This window comes from Nestor notabilis, unplaced genomic scaffold (genome assembly GCF_000696875.1).
Source record: "Nestor notabilis isolate BGI_N333 unplaced genomic scaffold, ASM69687v1 scaffold5986, whole genome shotgun sequence".
NCBI lineage: Eukaryota > Metazoa > Chordata > Aves > Psittaciformes > Psittacidae > Nestor > Nestor notabilis.
The window spans coordinates 4,934-20,035 of record NW_009931461.1 but is presented as its reverse complement, the minus strand read 5'-3'; the positions used below and the strand labels follow the sequence as shown (position 1 = coordinate 20,035).

The following is a 15,102-nucleotide window of genomic DNA, read 5'->3' as shown; positions in this document are numbered from 1 at the left end:
AGGGACTCCTACATACATCTAGTGTAAGAAAAATTAATTCCAATTAAGAAAATACTTATCTCAGAGACTTTGCTGTCATGTCAACAGATGTCAGATACTGCTTAAATTGTCAGTCAACTTTGAGGCCTACTGCATCAGATATCAAGGTCTTGCTCATCCTGTTTAAAATAAGAATTAACATAATAACCTGTTTCTTTCTCTTACCATTATGGAGACATCTTTTGCTTGCTGCTAATATAAAATATAGAACCATAGACCGGTTTAAGTTGGAAGGTTCTGAACTGCGAGTGCACAGTGAAGCCGGCTCATGTTGAGCTTCTCATCAACCAACACCTCCAAGTGCTTCTCAGCAGGGCTGCTCTCAATCCATTCTCCGCCCATCCTTTATTTGTGCTTGGGATTGCCCTGACTCAGGTGCGGGACCTTGCATTTGGCCTTGTTGAACTTCACGAGGTTTGCAACATGCCCTTTCCTACCACCTTGAGATCTCCCTGTCTGAATTTTTCTGATTTACACACAGATTGGATGTGCACCATACATGTTCACAGTAATTAGTACAATAAGCACGCTGGCTGGGACTCTCAACCTCACCAAACACAAGTAATGCATCCATAAGCACCATGTGTAATGCTCCATTCTAAGTTAATATTTCTCTGAAATGTAAACCTCATGTTTGCTTCCCAGTATAATTCCCACATCTAATTAATACTTGACTAAGATACATAACAAAAAATGTTCTCTCATTCTACCTTCATTGTTCTTTCTCTATTGGTATTAAAAAATAATTGCAATATATTCAAGAGACACTAGAGGGAAGCCAAGACATCTCAATACCCCTCTCTAATAATACAGCTTGCAGTCCTAAAGGCAAAAATGAAACCAAAACATCCTCAACATAGTATAGAAAATACCAGTTATGCTTACTATATGAAAAGATGCCAAACAAATTCTTCATTTATAGCACGGCTTTGCTGTTTCTTTTTCAGTGGCACGCTGCACGCTGTTAGGCTCCAGGCTATCCCCTCCAGGTCTTCCCCTGCTGATGCTGACAGCCTGGAAAACTTTCACAGTTGTATCACTTGACAGTAATCTCATGAGGCATTCAGGCAGTATGATAACTTGCTAATATACACTGCAAATACAGGTGGTGAATGTGTTAATGTGCTTTCTTCCTTGTTTGCTGTCTGTTGCACAGCTGCTCCAGTAATTTCTACTTTGGACATAATTATTTTGTTCTTTTTTCAGCACTCATCATGATGCCCGGTTCATGCCCCTTGCGTGCCCCTTCACCAGCATTATACAAAGGACTCAGTTTCAAGCAGAGTACAGAGGTGAGTCAGATGCAAATATGGTTGTAACGACTGGTTTATATTCCTGCTCTGGGCTGCAGTGATTGGCACAAGGCTTCTTTAGGGTACCCCAAAAAGCTCTGGTCATGTGTTTGACTTCCCCTACAGTTCCCTTTTCCTCTCTCCCCCAAAATCTTGCTCTGCCATCCACATTTGCTCACAAACAAGCAGCTGTTTAACCCTTTCGCCACTGCCTGCAATTTTGCTGATTTGATATCCTCATTTAATTTTTATGCTACAGCTGCCCTGGTACGGCTACTCTGGCCATCAGTTGTGTTAATACTGCTTTATTTTGCCCACAGTGTGCTGCTGTTTCTCCTCCTACTGTCTTTTTAGAAGTGACGCAAATCAGGGTTAATCACTGGCACATATACTGTAACATATCTGTTTATCTCCACTCCCCAGCAAGAGGGGTAACAAAAAAAAAAACCCAAACCCAAAAAACATTTGATATACAAAATAAGCTGATGGTAACACAATGCCAAAAATAGCTTATATGTTAAGTGCAAGGGAGAAAAGCCTTGATATAAAGCTTGATTGCAACAACATTTCAATTTACCAGTTTAAATACAAGACTTGCATTAAAATATTTCTTGCTCTCTAAGGTGATTTTTTTTAAATTTATATACACATATCCAGTTTAACACTTGACAGTAGTCTCATGAAGCATTCAAAGAGTATAACTTGATAAGTACACACCGTAGATATGAGTGGTTAATGTCTGTATGATTTCTTCCTTCAAGGGTTTATAACATTATGTTGAGTACTAGCCTCAGACAGGTGACCAGCCACCTGATACAGTATAATACCCCCAAGCCCTTCCCCAAAGTCCCACAGTCAACACTTCCAATGCTCACTGGATCCAGATGGTGTTGCCTCTTTCTGGTCTGCGAGACTCCACTGTCAGTTCTCCAAAAGTGGAGAAAAACTGCTCCATTTCCTTCTGCAACATATCATTTCTCTTCTCCGCATCTTCCTTGGCTCGTTCTGCATTGCGCATTTTGATTTCTACCATTGTGAACTTCTTCCGCTCTTGATCCAGTTCTTCATGCAGGGCCATCATTTCCGTCTCCAGGGTGAGATTTCTCTGCTCCAAGCTGCAAAATGAAATAAAAGCAGACAGCTCCTGAGCGGCACTCCTCACTCACTTGAGCAGAAACGCACACCACCGCCAAATTCATGTTTTTCTCATTTACAAAGCTTAGACTGAATTTCTGAGAGGTGTAACTACAAACCATGGCTTCATCAATGAACCATTCTCATAAGGCAATCTCTTTGGTAGCTCGTTTAGGAAATGCCTAGTAAAAGCCACTGGCAAGGTGCACAGTAGCAAACGGCTCCATCTAATTCTTCAGAAACAGGCTAAGTATCCTTTTTACTTCTGGAAGTATTGATACCCAGCTCCTGCTGTAGTTGCACTATTGTCACTTACAAAGTCAGAAAATTGCCCTGAATGCCTTTGTTTTGCTGCTAATCTCCTTTCTTCAGCTGATTTATCTTCTGTATCTCTTTGCATGTATGGATCAACAACTTCAAAAATTATAACCTTATTTCAGATCCAGCTTTCCAATGGAAAGCATTAGAAATCCTAGTGGTACCAAACACACAATCATCATGCATAGTAAACATTCTAAGAAAAGCTCTACTATACTATTTACTGAGCTGAAAATACCTCTGTGGGTGAAAGACTGCAATATTCTGTATGCTGCACTTTTGCTGGCAGCTACTGTTGCCAGTAGCTCTCCCCATGTTGTGATCCAGCTATGACTTGCAGTACCAGAGGTACCAATGCAAAGAGCTGCTGTGCAACAGAGGTGAGAAGACAAGTTCTGAACAGCTTTATGGAAGGACCTTTATTACAAAGAGAGTGCATTCAGCTCCACACTGCTGTGCGCACTAGTTAATACTAAGTCCAGATTTTAAGGTTACTCGCTGATCGTTACGGCCATCCACCCTGGTAACTTCATCGTGTGTGAGAAGAGTCCACACTATCTGTAGGCAAAGATGTGGCTCTTCCTTGCCTTTTTTAACAGGTCTGAGCTGTGGAAAAAAAAGGCTTAGGCAAAGCAGCAGCACAGAGACAGGACTACGAGCAGAGGTTAACTCCCAGATGCAGTGGTGTCTCGAGTGGAACAAGGACTCTGTAAAGGAGTTGCAGCAGTCTCCCAGTCTTCATAACTACAGATGGCACTGTTTTCACTGAAAGGTGATGCCTAATTGCCCTTCTCAATCTCTGGAGAACAGGCATCAAACTAATGAAAACATTGTAAGAACCTACTGATTTTGTGAGATTAGACAGAAACCCACACGGTTCTGGCTTTATTTGTTGAGGACAACAGGATAGCATGTCTCAACCATGGCAATGAATTGCTCTGAAACAAACCCCTTTGGATCATGATATCACAAAAGCAGTATCAGAGTATGTCAACACTGAAAGATGGGAAACTCAGTGGTGAGCACCCAATGACTGCAGCTAGTGAAGATTGCTAGTAAATCACAAGAGGGAAAACTGCTTGGGCTTGATCTGCAGAAGGCAGTGAGATGGGAAAGCAAAACTGTCTTACCTTTTTATCCTTGTTTCATACTCTAGTTTTTGCTTGGCCATCTCTTGCTTCAAGCTAGACACCAGGCTGTGCAAAGCACTGTGATTGTTAGTACTGTTGGCCACAAATGTTTCGCTGTTATCGCTGCTGCTGGTAGCTCTGCTGCTGTGGCCCCCCACACTCCTCCTGTCACTTTTGTTCTCATAGTCACCCGGGTTAGAGAGGTCTTCATGCGGTGGTCCATCCAGCACAGAGTCTTCAAAGTTACCAGCATAAAAGTCCTGTTCAGGGCAGGTGGTTGTGGATGAACGACAGGAGTTTGAGTGCTCAGGGAGGGATATTTCACAAGAGGATGTTGACCAGGTGGCACTGTCCACGCTCTGTTTGTCATCAGAGTTCACAATAGAGAACTGCTGGTGGACATTGTCATAGGTAGAAAGCCGGTTGTGCTGGCCTGACTCGCTCACCGACTCCTTCTGCTTGTTGTCCCTCAGTGTGACGTAGCCATTGGGCACCCAGCCCGGGGTCCGACTGTTGAGGGTGTTGCTGTGCCCGTCTGTGCTGGAAACACCCATCCGCACACCCCCATTCTGCACGCTGTGTGTGCCCATCTTAGTCACCGGTCCTTTCAGGGACGATGTTCTCCTGGCTTGCAGGGTACAGTTTGGTAAGGTCTGGCTCTTCTCAGGGCCTTCTACAGAGCTGCTAAAGGACCCATTGGTGACAATGCCACTGCCTTTATTAAAAGCAGGATTTTTTTTCACCATGAGTGGTGGGCTCCTGGTGACATCTAGCTTCTGGATGCTGTTCCTGGGGCTGCTTGTCTTGCTGCCTGGCAGAGCAGTTGGAGACTCATTGTCCATGCTTCCCTTTTGGGGAGACTCAGGTTTGTCCCAAGAGCAGCGCCTCACTGCTGTCTCCTTGGTGTTGTTGTTCTCTTTGTTCTGCAGCTGCCCTGCAATTGCTTTCTTTGGCAATTCGTTGTTGTTGTTGCATACCTCGGGTCCCATCTGAGGGTCTGCATCCTTGGGAAACAGCTCTTCATGTTTGCTAATCATCACTGACATTAGCTGCTGGACTACCACTGTACCTGAAAGTAGATACCAAGCACATGGTCATTAATGGCCTGTTTTGTTTAAGGCATAAATATATTTTAGCTTTCAGATTCCACAAACATATAGTAAACAATCAGCTTATACAAACATTTCATCCACCTGTGTAACACCTTGAGTGTTTAAAACACTTGAGGTGACTCTGACAAATGGGCCAGATCAGCACCACCTTTTCCTTCCATCAAATCAAGCCAGCAAGACTCACAGACCTTTAAGAACAGGAACTTTTGTGAAGAATTATTACCCTGACAGTAACTGCATCCCAGGAAGACCACAGGAGGAGATAATAGATAACATCATTGTAAGTGGGATAACACCATTGCAAATGATGTGTTTCAACTCAATGTGGCAATCATTTTTAAAATCCTGGCACAGCACATTTGTTTGGTAGTTTAACAGAAAACGGGCAGGCAAGGGATTTGCGGCTGCTGAAACTATGCCACATTATAGCACAGCATGGAACTAATGCAAAGCACAGCTTGCTACTTGCTGTAATAAATGGCCACCTTTCCTCTTAAGGAGCCACCCCTTGGTGTGCACACCACTTGACTGCACTGTAATTTACACACTGACATTTACAACTGGACTTGGGGTAATAAAGATGTGCAACTTTATTTTGTTAAGCAGACCCTCATTAAGGATTACTAAGAATATTTCAGGAACAAGGTCAAGGTAGCTAAAATAACCACCCCATTTTCCAGCTCCCAGAGAGTCTTCAGAGGCACATTGTGTTCTTCTAGTCAATAACTTCCCACTGTGTAATATCATTTCACATACAACTCCTTTGTAATGTTCTAGTTCTTCATACTGCACCTTTTAAAAATACAACTACTAAGAGCCAACTCAATGTAGGTACTTGACAACATCTTTTTTAGCGTTCCTGTTTATTTGTTTGCTAAAGAAAATTCATACATTAGAACTATGCTGTTCTGATGGAAAATTTACTTAGCACGTTTAGCTGTATTCCTTTTGGAACATTAGCTGTTATGTCCAGGATTTTACACAAACATTGCACTGTACTCAGGCAACTTTCACTACTGCATTGGCCAGGAAAAAATTGCTTCATAATTGGTATTCTGGAAAATCTCTCTTGAACCTAACAAAACCAACTCTTCATCCTCATTATATGTGTATGGTTACCCATAGCTGCATGTTTGACTTTGTGCAAGAAAAGCACTCTGTATCTTCCAAAAAGCAAAGAGCAGGGTGGCAATGAGCTCCAATTGATATACAGTCTTTGTTCTTCTACATTTAAGTATGCATAGTCCAATTACAAATCAGCATTGTCCCATGTCAAACCTTGAAGTTATACTTAAAGTGGAGTCATAAACCTCCTTATGGTATCCTCAACACAAAAAGGACATGGAACTGCTGGAGCAAGTCCAGAGGAGGGCCACAAGAATGATAAAGAGGACTGGAGCATCTCCTGTATGAAGATAGGCTGAGAAAGTTGGGGCTGTTGAGCCTGGAGAAGAGAAGGCTGCGTGGAGACCTCATAGCAGCCTTCCAGGATCTGAAGGGAGCCTACAAGGGTGCTGGAGAGGGACTCTTCAGCAGGGACGGTAGTGGTAGGACAAGGAGTAATGGCTTTAAACTTAAACAGGGGAAGTTTAGATTAGATATAAGGAAGAAGCTCTTCACAGTGAGGGTGGTGAGGCACTGGAATAGGTTGCCCAAGGGAGTTGTGAATGCTCCAACCCTGGAGGTGTTCAAGGCCAGGCTGGACAGAGCCTTGGGCAACATAGTTGAGTGTGTGGTGTCCCTGCTCATGGCAGGGGGGTTGGAACTAGATGATCTTAAGGTCCTTTCCAACGCTAACTATTCTATGATTCTATGATTCATCAAACGTGTTTCTCATTAGTTAAAAAAATTTCCCTTCAATTTTATATAGGAATGGTTAACTCCTCTCTCCCTATCCCAATTCTCTATTTGTCTAGACTGCCCCAGGTGAACTGAAGATGTATTGTATCCCATCAGTAAATGTCATCCTGTGAAATACCATTCTCACTGACTCCAGTGGCATAAATCAGCTCTGTGATATCTCTCACTAATTCCAATCTATCAAACAATTTGAAGTACTTTTGTACTAGTTAATGCAAAAGCATGATAAAAAAAGGACAGTTTGCTGCCTGACCAAGAGAAACACTCACTGCAGTTATCTACTGGACTGTTAAGCTCTACAGCAGTGTCAGGGTAAGAGAAGCTATTATCCCAGCCAGTCTGGCAGTTCTGTAGATACAAAGAGACAGATTTGAAGTGAAGTGATAGGGAGAAAGCACACACACACACACAAATGCAACTCCTGAGAGATACGTGGCAAGACGGTAGAAAAGGAAGGAGACAAAGAAGGAAACTCTCTTGTGTTTCTCTCTCTAAATACCATTGGGAAATGATGCAAGATCCATAAATTAGGACTACAATGGCACAGTGAAGCTTATCTTTTCACCCCTGTATCAGATAATCACGGTGCATTTGAGACAAGTATGTACAGAAACCAGGGGGAAGCCACAAAAGCTGATTTAAGGGTATTTGAAGCTGCAGAGGTTTGATGATGCTCATGCACAGTCATAATAAACATGCACATAAATCGGACACCTGCCCTTGCAAACCATTTTAAGTCAAATGCATAATCAAACAATTCTTTGTGACAATAAGAATCCAGACGTTAAAGTGGTCATGATGATTAAGCGTGAAGCATGATTAAGATGAGAAGCATGGCCAGCAGGTTCGAGGGATGTGATTCTCCCCCTCTATTCCATTCTCATGAGACCCCACCTGCAGTACTGCATACAGCTCTGGGGATCCCAACACAAGAGGGATATGGACCTGTCAGAGCAAGTCTAGAGGAGGCCACAAAGATGACTGAAGGGCTAGAGCACCTCTCCTATGAAGACAGTCTGAGAGAGCTGGGCTTGTTCAGTCTGGAGAAGAGAAGGCACTGGGGAGACCTTAGAGCAGCTTTCACTACCTAAAGGGTGTCTACAAGAAATCTGGAGAGGAACTTTTTACAAGGACATGTAGCAACAGGACAAGGGTGAATGGCTTTAAACTGAAAAAAGGGAGATTTAGATTAGGTATTAGGAAGAAATTCTTTACTATGAGGGTGGTGAGACACTGGCACAGGTTGCCCAGAGAAGCTGTGGCTGCCCCATCCCTGGCAATGTTCAAGGCCAGGTTGGACGGGGCTTGGAGCAACCTGGTCTAGTGGAAGGTGTCCCTGCCCATGGCAGGGGGGTTGGAACCAGATGATCTTCAAGGTCCCTTCAAACCCAAACCATTCTGTGATTCTATATTTAAAAAACCTTTCCACATTATTTTTTTTTGGCTTCTCTGAACTGCTGTTCAGACAGCTAACCCTGGCTATTCACTGCTGTCATACATGATTTGGAAACATCATGTTTCTGTTCACAACCACACAGTTGTTTTAAGAATTAAAAGGAAGAAGGAGGAAACCTAAGTCTTCAGAAGAACAAGTAGATTAAGAAAGTGTATGGGAAATTGTTGTATTGGGGGAAGAGAAAAAGCATCATACAGAAAAAGAAGATATCAACACGTTCTCAAACAAACTATGGACACTGCATTTTTGAGTTTTGGTAAAATTTTCAGTGTAGAATCTGTGTACAGCCCTGATTTCTGAAAAAGATAAGTAAATCTCAAATATTAAGAAAAAAGTGTTTGAAGGGAGAAAAGGCATCATGTACTTTATGGAAAGTTAAAGTCACGATTTATTATAGGAGATTGTCATGGCCATATTTTTGTCTTAATACAGCAAAATGTTACAGCTGAACATTGTTGTAAATAACAGAATACCGCTGACAATTTGATCACCGGCGTGCCAGAAGGCATTCAATATATACCACACTGCCTCATGGGGGATTTGACAGGGATCACTGCAGTATGAACATGTATTTTTTCTCACCCTGAAAAACCACAGCTAAAATATTAACTGCACTCCAACCACACGTGCTGAATGAAAACATGCCATATTTGCAGCAAGTTTTGAGAAAAAAAGTACATTTTTAGTGAAGTTGCCAGGGCAGCACAATCTCATGCAAAGTCTGTTTGCAATGCTCACATTTCAGTCACTTTTACAGTAATCTGCAAGATTTAACCCAGAAGTTCATTCAGGTTGAAGAATTCTGTGTCTATAAAAGTCACATGGAACTTACTGCACATATTACATGGACTGTTATGCACTGTTAATAAACCTAAAGACATTCCTTATTTCTATTACAAGTTATGTACAGTAAGCTCACCTTCCATGATAGTCAGAGGATCTTCCACTTTGGGGCGAAGGATGTTGGGACCAAAAACAGTAGCAAGATTTTGCACGCTCATTTTGTTTATGCCTGAGTAAGACTGGACTTCATCAAGGAATCTGTGAGGAAGAAAGAGGCCTTTAAGGAGCGAGTAAAAAGGAAAAAAAAGTTAAAGCATGTGATGCTTTCTTAAGATAGTTCAAGTCTTCCATTCCAAATCCTCATGGAACACTTTGAAAGCTCAAGGCTGTTCTCCTCAACTTCTTCAGATTTTCTTCAAAATGATATATTGGTAACAAAATTTAAATCTCAATCTGGATTGGCTACAAGACAACTCTGCTGAAGATGGTAACTTTCTCCAGCATAATTCATCATCTACTTGGCTCACAGAACATGCCCAAAATGCAAACTGTCAATTTTTAAAAAGTTGATTTTCTTTTTAATACTTAAAACTTTCTTTAAGTTCACAAATTGCAATTGTGCAAGACATGATTTTTACAATCTTAGATATATCCATGAAACTATTCTATATACTGCAAGATATAGACAGTTTTCAAGCATACCATGCTGTATCCTTGAAATACAGCGGCATGACTGCTGTAGCTGAACCCAGGACAGGAGAGTACAGCCAGGGCCAATAACTGCAGTTAGAAATGGAATCTGGCATCCTATAAAGAGGACAGAATATATAAACTTCCACCTTCTTGCATTTCTTGTGGAGTGCCAGCCTGCACTCCTGACAAGAGGGAAGTCATAACTCGTGCACCTTGATAGAGCAAATTAGTAGTAAGTCATGCAGTAAACCCGTATTTTTAGTGCATTCACTGAAGTTCACCAATCCTCTGACTCTGAGTAATGCTCTCCCTTCTGGGCACATACACAGACAGCTTTGCCTGTCAGCTTGCAGGTATAAATACCATAGTGATATCCTTGCAAGAGCACTTACCTACAGATATATTTCAGCAGATTATAATTGACAGCTGGCAGGCTCTTCACTTGTTTCACCAGTTCTATCAGGCCCTTTAAGGTTTAAGGAAAAAAAAAAGAGTGGGAGGCACAGTTTCTTAGTATTTTACCAGAGATCAAAAAAATGTCAGCAATTCCAATTACAAGGCAGTCAACACATCACTGAGGCTGCAGCATTAAAAGCTATATATATACAGGTTACCATCAGGAATAGCTTGTAGAATCCTTGGATAGGAAAGCTGTGTTTGGCTAACAAAGATTAACTCTGGATAAAAATAAACAAGTAAATAAATAACTTGGTCTCTTCCTGTCTTCCCCTTCTCCTTCCCTCTTTCCTTTTTTGCCCAGCAGCTCCATTCCTCCTGCTGATAACAAGGCTGAGGCTCCCAGGAACAATTCTGGTTTGAACTAATTGGCATTTTCATATGAGAACCTATCTGGGTATATTACCCAGTAATGTCCCATACCAGATTCAGACCAATAAAGAGTTCTTTTAGTGTGTGCCCACCTAGCAACGGGACAAGCAGAATATCACACGCTAATTTCTGTGCCCTGTGGGAACAGATCCTGGCTGTGCTCCCTACCAACCAGTGCCTTTAGACCCTTTTTCAGGATAGGTTTTTTTTTGGTACTTTTCCAGCTTCAGCAGGGTTTTGATTACAATATGTTATGAAAAAAAAATGCAAATCTATATGTGTGGATCATGACTGTGCACAAATTTGCTGGCTGTGTGCTAATTAAAAAACCAAGATGCACAGCTCTCTCCCTTAACAGTGACTGTGCTTTTAACTTCTGCATGGAGAAAGATCAACTGAAAATCTAGTCAGACAGCCTTACAGCCACACTGCTAAGCCACCATAAAGAGGACTGAAGTGGCTCACCAGCTATAGTACGGTATTTCACAGACTGCCAGCACCAACTCCAGAACCAAATGGCCACTGTAACTTGAACATGCTTTCAAATGAATTTTATAAAGTGTTTGTGGCATAGTTGCAGAGGAACTACATAAACACATACTGGATGAAGTCAATATAAAGTGACTAAAAATTTAATCTGAAAATTAGTACCTCTGCAAATATAAACTGCATGATACCTCACTAAAGAGCTGTCAGGTGCCTTTGAATTGGAGCTATCAAGCATCAGAGACATTCGCAACATGCACAAGCAAATAGCTGCAACTTTAGCTCTGAGGGTCCCCTGCCATAACTTGTGTAAAGAGAAGCTCAAATCAACCAGCTGAATAGCCCACTCCCACCTTTTGCAAGCAGCTGACAAAAATTTGCTCCTAGTAGAAAGCCGTAAAGAACAGCGAAGAAACCAATCTGATGTCAGTGGGTGAAAGACATTATAACCACAGAAGCCAGTTTGCCACAGATCTTTCTCCACCCTCCATTCCATCAGATGGGAACAACTACCACCTCTGCTGTTGGCAGTCATCAACTGAAGGCTCAGAAAGCAGATGGTCTTTTGGTTAGAAAAGAGGGGCTCCTACTCATCTTAATTAATTAGAAGATGAGGTAGGAGAGGTTCCAGTTCCAGACAGATTTGAAATGTCGAAAAGGAGTAACCAAATTGGAAAGTATGGGGAGTGGACTGAAATCAACAGAATGAGCTATTTATATTTACTTTGAAAAGAAAATAGCAGGGTTGACCTCATTAGCCACACAGAACAACATAAAAACAAGCACTTAAGTTTCTTATGTCTTCAGACTAATATATCTATGCCCATGCAACTGCAGGGCACATATTATCAGTCAGAACTCTTATTTTGCTTTTTCGTGTTTTGTTGGTTTAGAAGATTCTGGAAGGTGGCCCACTTCCAGTGGCCCACCTTCTATCTTTTTGAGGCCTTTTGATTCAACTATAAGCAATGAGTAGAGTCTGTTGGCCTTCAATTAAAAGTCATTAAAAGTTGTCTAAAAGTAAAAGTAAATCCTGACACTTAAAAGAAAATGAGCCCTGGTTTAATGGCACAAGTTGAACAGCATCTACCAAAACCCTTCCTTTTACAATTCAGAATGATAATGCATAAAAATATAAGCTTCTTCCACGCAAAATGGAAGCTATTGACCACAGTAATGTTTACTTGGACTGGAATCAGCAACATGCAATAAATACAGCTAAGTTTATGCTATGGGTCTTTATTTAGATTTCCAAATGAGCTAGGTGGCAATGATTTTCATATAAAAACAGCCTCAATTAATAGATGCACATCTTAATTTAAGACAGGTAATCACTAGTTTCTTTCCTCCTCAAAATTGGAACAGGTTATAACATGCCAGCCTTTTATTTCGCTTTACCCAAGTTGCCAACTCACCATTTCCTCATCCTTGCTGAGCATTTTGGCACAGGAAAGAAAATCTTCGTATTTTGCATATGGTATGACTGGTTCAGGGAGTTCCCTTAGGTACAGCTTAAGCAGCGATGCCACTGTGTGCACATCTGTATTGCTGTTGGGTTGGAATACAAGAAGTTGTTACTGTGAATCAAGATAATACTGTGAGACTGACGGGTGAAAAACTGCCACATAGCTTATCCACTGTCACCCTAGATTTTACTTTTCAGTAGTATACACATGTATAGATCACATCTGCAGTCTGTTTTGTCTTGATTATTGGGAGGGGGTGGGGGAGGAGGAGGGTGTGTGTGTGTGTTGTCCTACAAGGAACATAGGATACCTGCAAGGAAGTCTGTCAACTCTGCTGATTTATTACTATGAGTAATTACACATAAGGCCCTGTTTGCAGGCATAGGTATTGAGAAGATCCTAACAGACATCTCACATCAGGCATGCAAAATCCATCTTAACTGATGCTTTTCATTTTCACCTGAGCTAGCAACCAGGCATTCTATTTATACAGTGGGGATTACTGTCCTATCAGAGGCGGGCCCAGCCCCCAAAGCATGTCCAGCATGTCTCAATTCCATTGTATCACCATCTGCTCTGGTATCAGTATTAAGTAAGCAAGTTTTAAAGGATACCATATATACCACAGGAGTTTAGTTGAAAGTTCCCTGCAGTTCTTTTCCTGGCATGCCTCTTTTTCCTATGAGCTCCCACAGAATGTACTGTGCCTTTTAGCTGTACCATTACACCAAAAACCTGGATATACTTTGCACACAGAGACATAAATCCACGGGAAATGAGTTTTAGCTCTATCCTGTACTGAGTGAGCTAAGGCATTGCAAGCCACCAAACAGAAAACGTCTGAGTGCTAACACAACAGGTAACATTGTAGGGCTGACAGTCAAAAACCTGGTATGACAAATGTTTTCTCATAATTACATTTGCAGAAACTTTAGTTTTCTTTGGATATATCTAGTAGGAGCCTAGGCTGTTTATCATGCGTACGAAAAGTAAGATTGGGAAAAAGATCAAAATCACAAGTTCAGAATATGCAATAAAACTTGATTATATATTTTTGTGGTGTGTAAATTACATTGTGGTAACTTAGGAGTACTTCTGTGAAAAGAAATAAATAGAAATAGATAAAAAACTACAAGTTAGCATGAAAAAATAGGTTTTATGTTACTTCTGACTCCATGTCTGAGTTTAGCTATTCAGGCATTTATTCAAATCCTTACTGGAATGTTCTACATGCTTTTTCCCTTGTTTAGATAAAGAGTTGTACTGCAAGCTGATACCTTTCCCTCTGACTTCTGAAAAATATCAAGATTGCAGATTCTAAATTATGCTAGTTTCATTCATAAGAAACAGAAAATGCACAGCTATTTCTACAATGTACATTATTGTGTAATTTTTTTTCTTTTTTTTAAACATTTTTAAAGAAACTTTTTTTAAACTCACAGTCCCTCAAAGGGAACTGTTGGTATTTGACACACTTAAGCTTTGCTAGAGGTATGTTAATCATTATTTTGGAATGATCTCTGCTAAAACAATAATGGCTTTTACTAAGTTAAATCTTAACAAGAATGATGGGAACAACCTTAGATTAATGTGGTATGGTATGAGCAATGTAAGTCAAAACAGAAGATGAGAAACAATAAAGCACTGTATATATTTAAATGTTCCACCACCACCCCCCTCCTTGAAATAAATTCCCAGAGAACATTTCTATTTCAATCATGAATAATTCCCAGCCAAAATTCAAAAAGCATTTTCTAGAGAAACTCTTTAAGCAAAGCACTAATGCAAATACACATTTTTAAGGAAGGTTCAAATTCTAATTCCTTGAATGCAACCCTCTACTTGTAGACTGGCTTGGATCCAAAATGAGAATCCTGTTATACATGCTCTTTGGATGCATGTATAACATATGTAAGGGTGTTTCATAGTCAGTACTATACGTGAAACTAGACATAGTTATACTATGTTAAGCGATTTCAAATCCTAGCTCAGGTTTGGGCTCTAACCTTTGATTTCTACCTACCCTCCAATCCAGATGCAAACTAAGTGAACTGAAGCTCTGGTTGGCATCCTGGCTAACGAAGCTCTTTTCACAACCCAAAAGCTTAAACCCTAGACTGCAGCAATCTTTCAGGTAGTTGCTTGCATATCTTGTTGCCATTGGTGCTACTTTTTAGAGCACAACCATGGCATGCGTGCCCAGGCAGTTGCCACTATTCAGCCTTAACCAAGAAGCAAACTTTATAGAGACATCTTCAGTTTCCTAAGTTGTCAGTGCTTCAGGAAAGGAAAAAACAAATACAGAGGGAAAGACTTTTGCTAGTCAGACTCTGAAAGACAGCAGCAGCCACAGAGAGCAGTGTGAACTGGCAGCCTTAGGACAGTACCCTGTACTGCAACATGAAAGGGAGCACAGACTGTCAATCTGCAGAGAATTTAACTCTGATTGCTCAGCACTGATGGTCTTTATGAAGATATTATTATTATTATTATATTATCTTCAGG

The 15,102-nt window shown here is 41.0% G+C and overlaps 1 protein-coding gene across 1 annotated transcript; it reads right to left on the bottom strand.

The window, feature by feature from the left end:
• Positions 1-1,720: 1,720 nt before the first annotated feature.
• ARHGAP24 (Rho GTPase activating protein 24) lies at positions 1,721-12,679 on the bottom strand (the record flags this gene model as incomplete). The annotated part of the gene is made up of 5 exons (XM_010015917.1): positions 1,721-2,446; positions 3,914-4,982; positions 9,261-9,382; positions 10,210-10,283; positions 12,547-12,679. Coding segments are annotated over 5 exons (1,642 nt in total), but the record flags the coding sequence as incomplete, so codon positions are not given.
• Between the last annotated feature and the right edge of the window lie 2,423 nt (positions 12,680-15,102).